General features: G+C 39.6%; 1 protein-coding gene across 1 annotated transcript in view; it reads right to left on the bottom strand.

Annotated features, from left to right (window-relative positions):
• Window positions 1-799: 799 nt before the first annotated feature.
• The window catches only part of terfa (telomeric repeat binding factor a), a 20,511-nt gene continuing 18,810 nt past the window's right edge, over window positions 800-2,500 (bottom strand). The window contains exon 14 of the mRNA XM_080029393.1: window positions 800-2,500. This exon is cut by the window's right edge and continues 146 nt beyond it. Coding sequence (XP_079885519.1) covers window positions 2,491-2,500 — 10 coding nt within the window. The 3' untranslated portion in view covers window positions 800-2,490.

The following is a 2,500-nucleotide window of genomic DNA, read 5'->3' as shown; positions in this document are numbered from 1 at the left end:
AGTGTTAAATCGCTCTTTATTCATACAGTGATCACTTATATAATGTGCGCTTTTCATAAAGCCGATCTCTCAGTCATCGCTCTGCATGTAATTGGCAAATAAACTTTTCGGGGATCCCGAAACTGATATCCAATCAGAAGAGAGAACGCTACAAACCGACACCCGTCTCACTGCCGGTGCACGTGCAGAGCAACAGATGGGTGAATGTTTATGCACCTACAATGGCGGAGCAGGTAAAAATCCTTCCCAATGTCTGTTTTGATGGTTTTTATCATGTTTTTATCACACTTATCTGATCTGAGATGATGCTAGATAACTCGCTGCTTGAAGACCGCAGTGCATTAATGTGGTGACGTAGGGACGAGGGAGGGGACTGCTAACTGCAGTGACTGACAGGAAGTTAGCTAAAAGAACCATTCCGCTTACAGCACCTTTAAACTATAGCTGTGTTATTTTTGGTTCATATTGCCTTTGTTTTACTCTACGTAGCCTATATATATTGACTCATTATATTGCTGCTCTGTACTCTATTGTATTCTGCATTTTTACTCTTTTAATTATCAGTTTTTTATCAGTATTTGATCTTGTTTCTGTTTTGTTTAGTTTATTTTGTTGTTTTTAAAAAGCCTCCTGTGGACAGGTGTTGTAAACTAGCATTTATGCTAACACACTGTAAACAATGCATCTGGTTCGTCCAATGACATTGTCATGTCCATGTCCAAATAAAATCAAATACAAATATTGCCCAAGTTGTGAATCATCATGACAGGTTTGATTAGTCACAATAAAAAACGAACGGTGCAAATTGAACAATGACATATTTTAATGATAGAAATCGATATTAACAAACTGTACAAGACTTTATCAAACATGATTACTGGAGGAACAAGAACGCTGGAAAATAAACACTTTAGAACCGGGAACTTCTGAACTATTTCCGCAAAAAGAAAAAAGAAAAGAAAAGAAGTGTCTTAAAATGAATAGTTTATTTTTTTTTGCCTTTTGCACTCACTTAGAAAATCACCAGAGGCAGAGGCAGGCTAACGCTACCCATTGACTGCCAGTGATTGAGCTAAGCTAACCCGGATGAGTGACCTTTCCTATTTATTTTCTAAATACAAAATGCACAGACGCACAGTTACGGGAACGGTTTCTGACGTCTTTTCTTGAGCCGGAGACGAAGACTGTGTTGGAAAAAGCCCTACTAACGTCCTACTCATACTTAAAGCCCTACTAACGTCTTACTCATACTAAAGCCCTTCTAACGTCCTACTCATACTAAAGCCCTACTAACGTCCTACTCATACTAAAAGCCCTACTAACGTCCTACTCATACTAAAGCCCTACTAACGTTATACTCATACTAAAAGCCCTACTAACATCCTACTCATACTTAAAGCCCTACTAACGTCCTACTCATACTGAAAGCCCTACTAACATCCTACTCATACTTAAAGCCCTACTAACGTCCTACTCATACTTAAAGCCCTACTAACGTCCTACTCATACTAAAAGCCCTACTAACGTCCTACTCATACTAAAAGCCCTACTAACGTCTTACTCATACTAAAGCCCTACTAACGTCCTACTCATACTAAAGCCCTACTAACGTCCTACTCACGTCCTACTCATACTAATTTTGACGTCAATTTGAGTATGTGAGGGTTGTGTATGCAAGTTTTTTGTATGCAAGAAATGCCCGGATTAGTACTAACTTCCGGGAAGATTTTGTGTATGGATCGATAGGATACTTTTCCTACTCAACCGCCCCACAATGCATTGCGTCTTTTCAAACGGCATGGACGTTTTTTTTTTTAATTCTTTATTGCTTCTGTATACTTCAGTGTAAACGGTCCGACGAACCTCGCATACACAATGGGTGGTTAAGTAGACAGTATGTGGTGTATACATGTTGAGTATGTAGGAGGGAGGACATTAGTAGGACTTTTAGTATCTAGTATATATATGTTGAGTGTGTAGGAGGGAGGACGTTAGTAGGGCTTTTAGTATCTAGTATATATATGTTGAGTGTGTAGGAGGGAGGACGTTAGAAGGGCTTTTAGTATGAGTAGGACGTCAGTAGGGCTTTTAGTATGAGTAGGACGTTAGTAGGGCTTTAGTACGAGTAGGACGTTAGAAGGGCTTTTAGTATGAGTAGGACGTTAGAAGGGCTTTAGTATGAGTAGGACGTTAGAAGGGCTTTAGTATGAGTAGGACGTTAGAAGGGCTTTTAGTATGAGTAGGACGTTAGAAGGGCTTTAGTATGAGTAGGACGTCAGTAGGGCTTTTAGTATGAGTAGGACGTTAGTAGGGCTTTAGTACGAGTAGGACGTTAGTAGGGCTTTTAGTATGAGTAGGACGTTAGTAGGGCTTTTAGTATGAGTAGGACGTTAGTAGGGCTTTAGTACGAGTAGGACGTTAGAAGGGCTTTTCCAACACAGAAGCTAGAAATTAGAATATAAAAAGTTGTTGTTTCTTCGTTTAACCGATTCAGACCATG

The sequence above is a fragment of the Ammodytes marinus genome, assembly GCF_949987685.1.
Source record: "Ammodytes marinus genome assembly, chromosome: 1".
Lineage (NCBI taxonomy): Eukaryota > Metazoa > Chordata > Actinopteri > Uranoscopiformes > Ammodytidae > Ammodytes > Ammodytes marinus.
The sequence above is the reverse complement of the archived record's forward strand: the minus strand, read 5'-3'. Positions and strand labels throughout refer to the sequence as shown.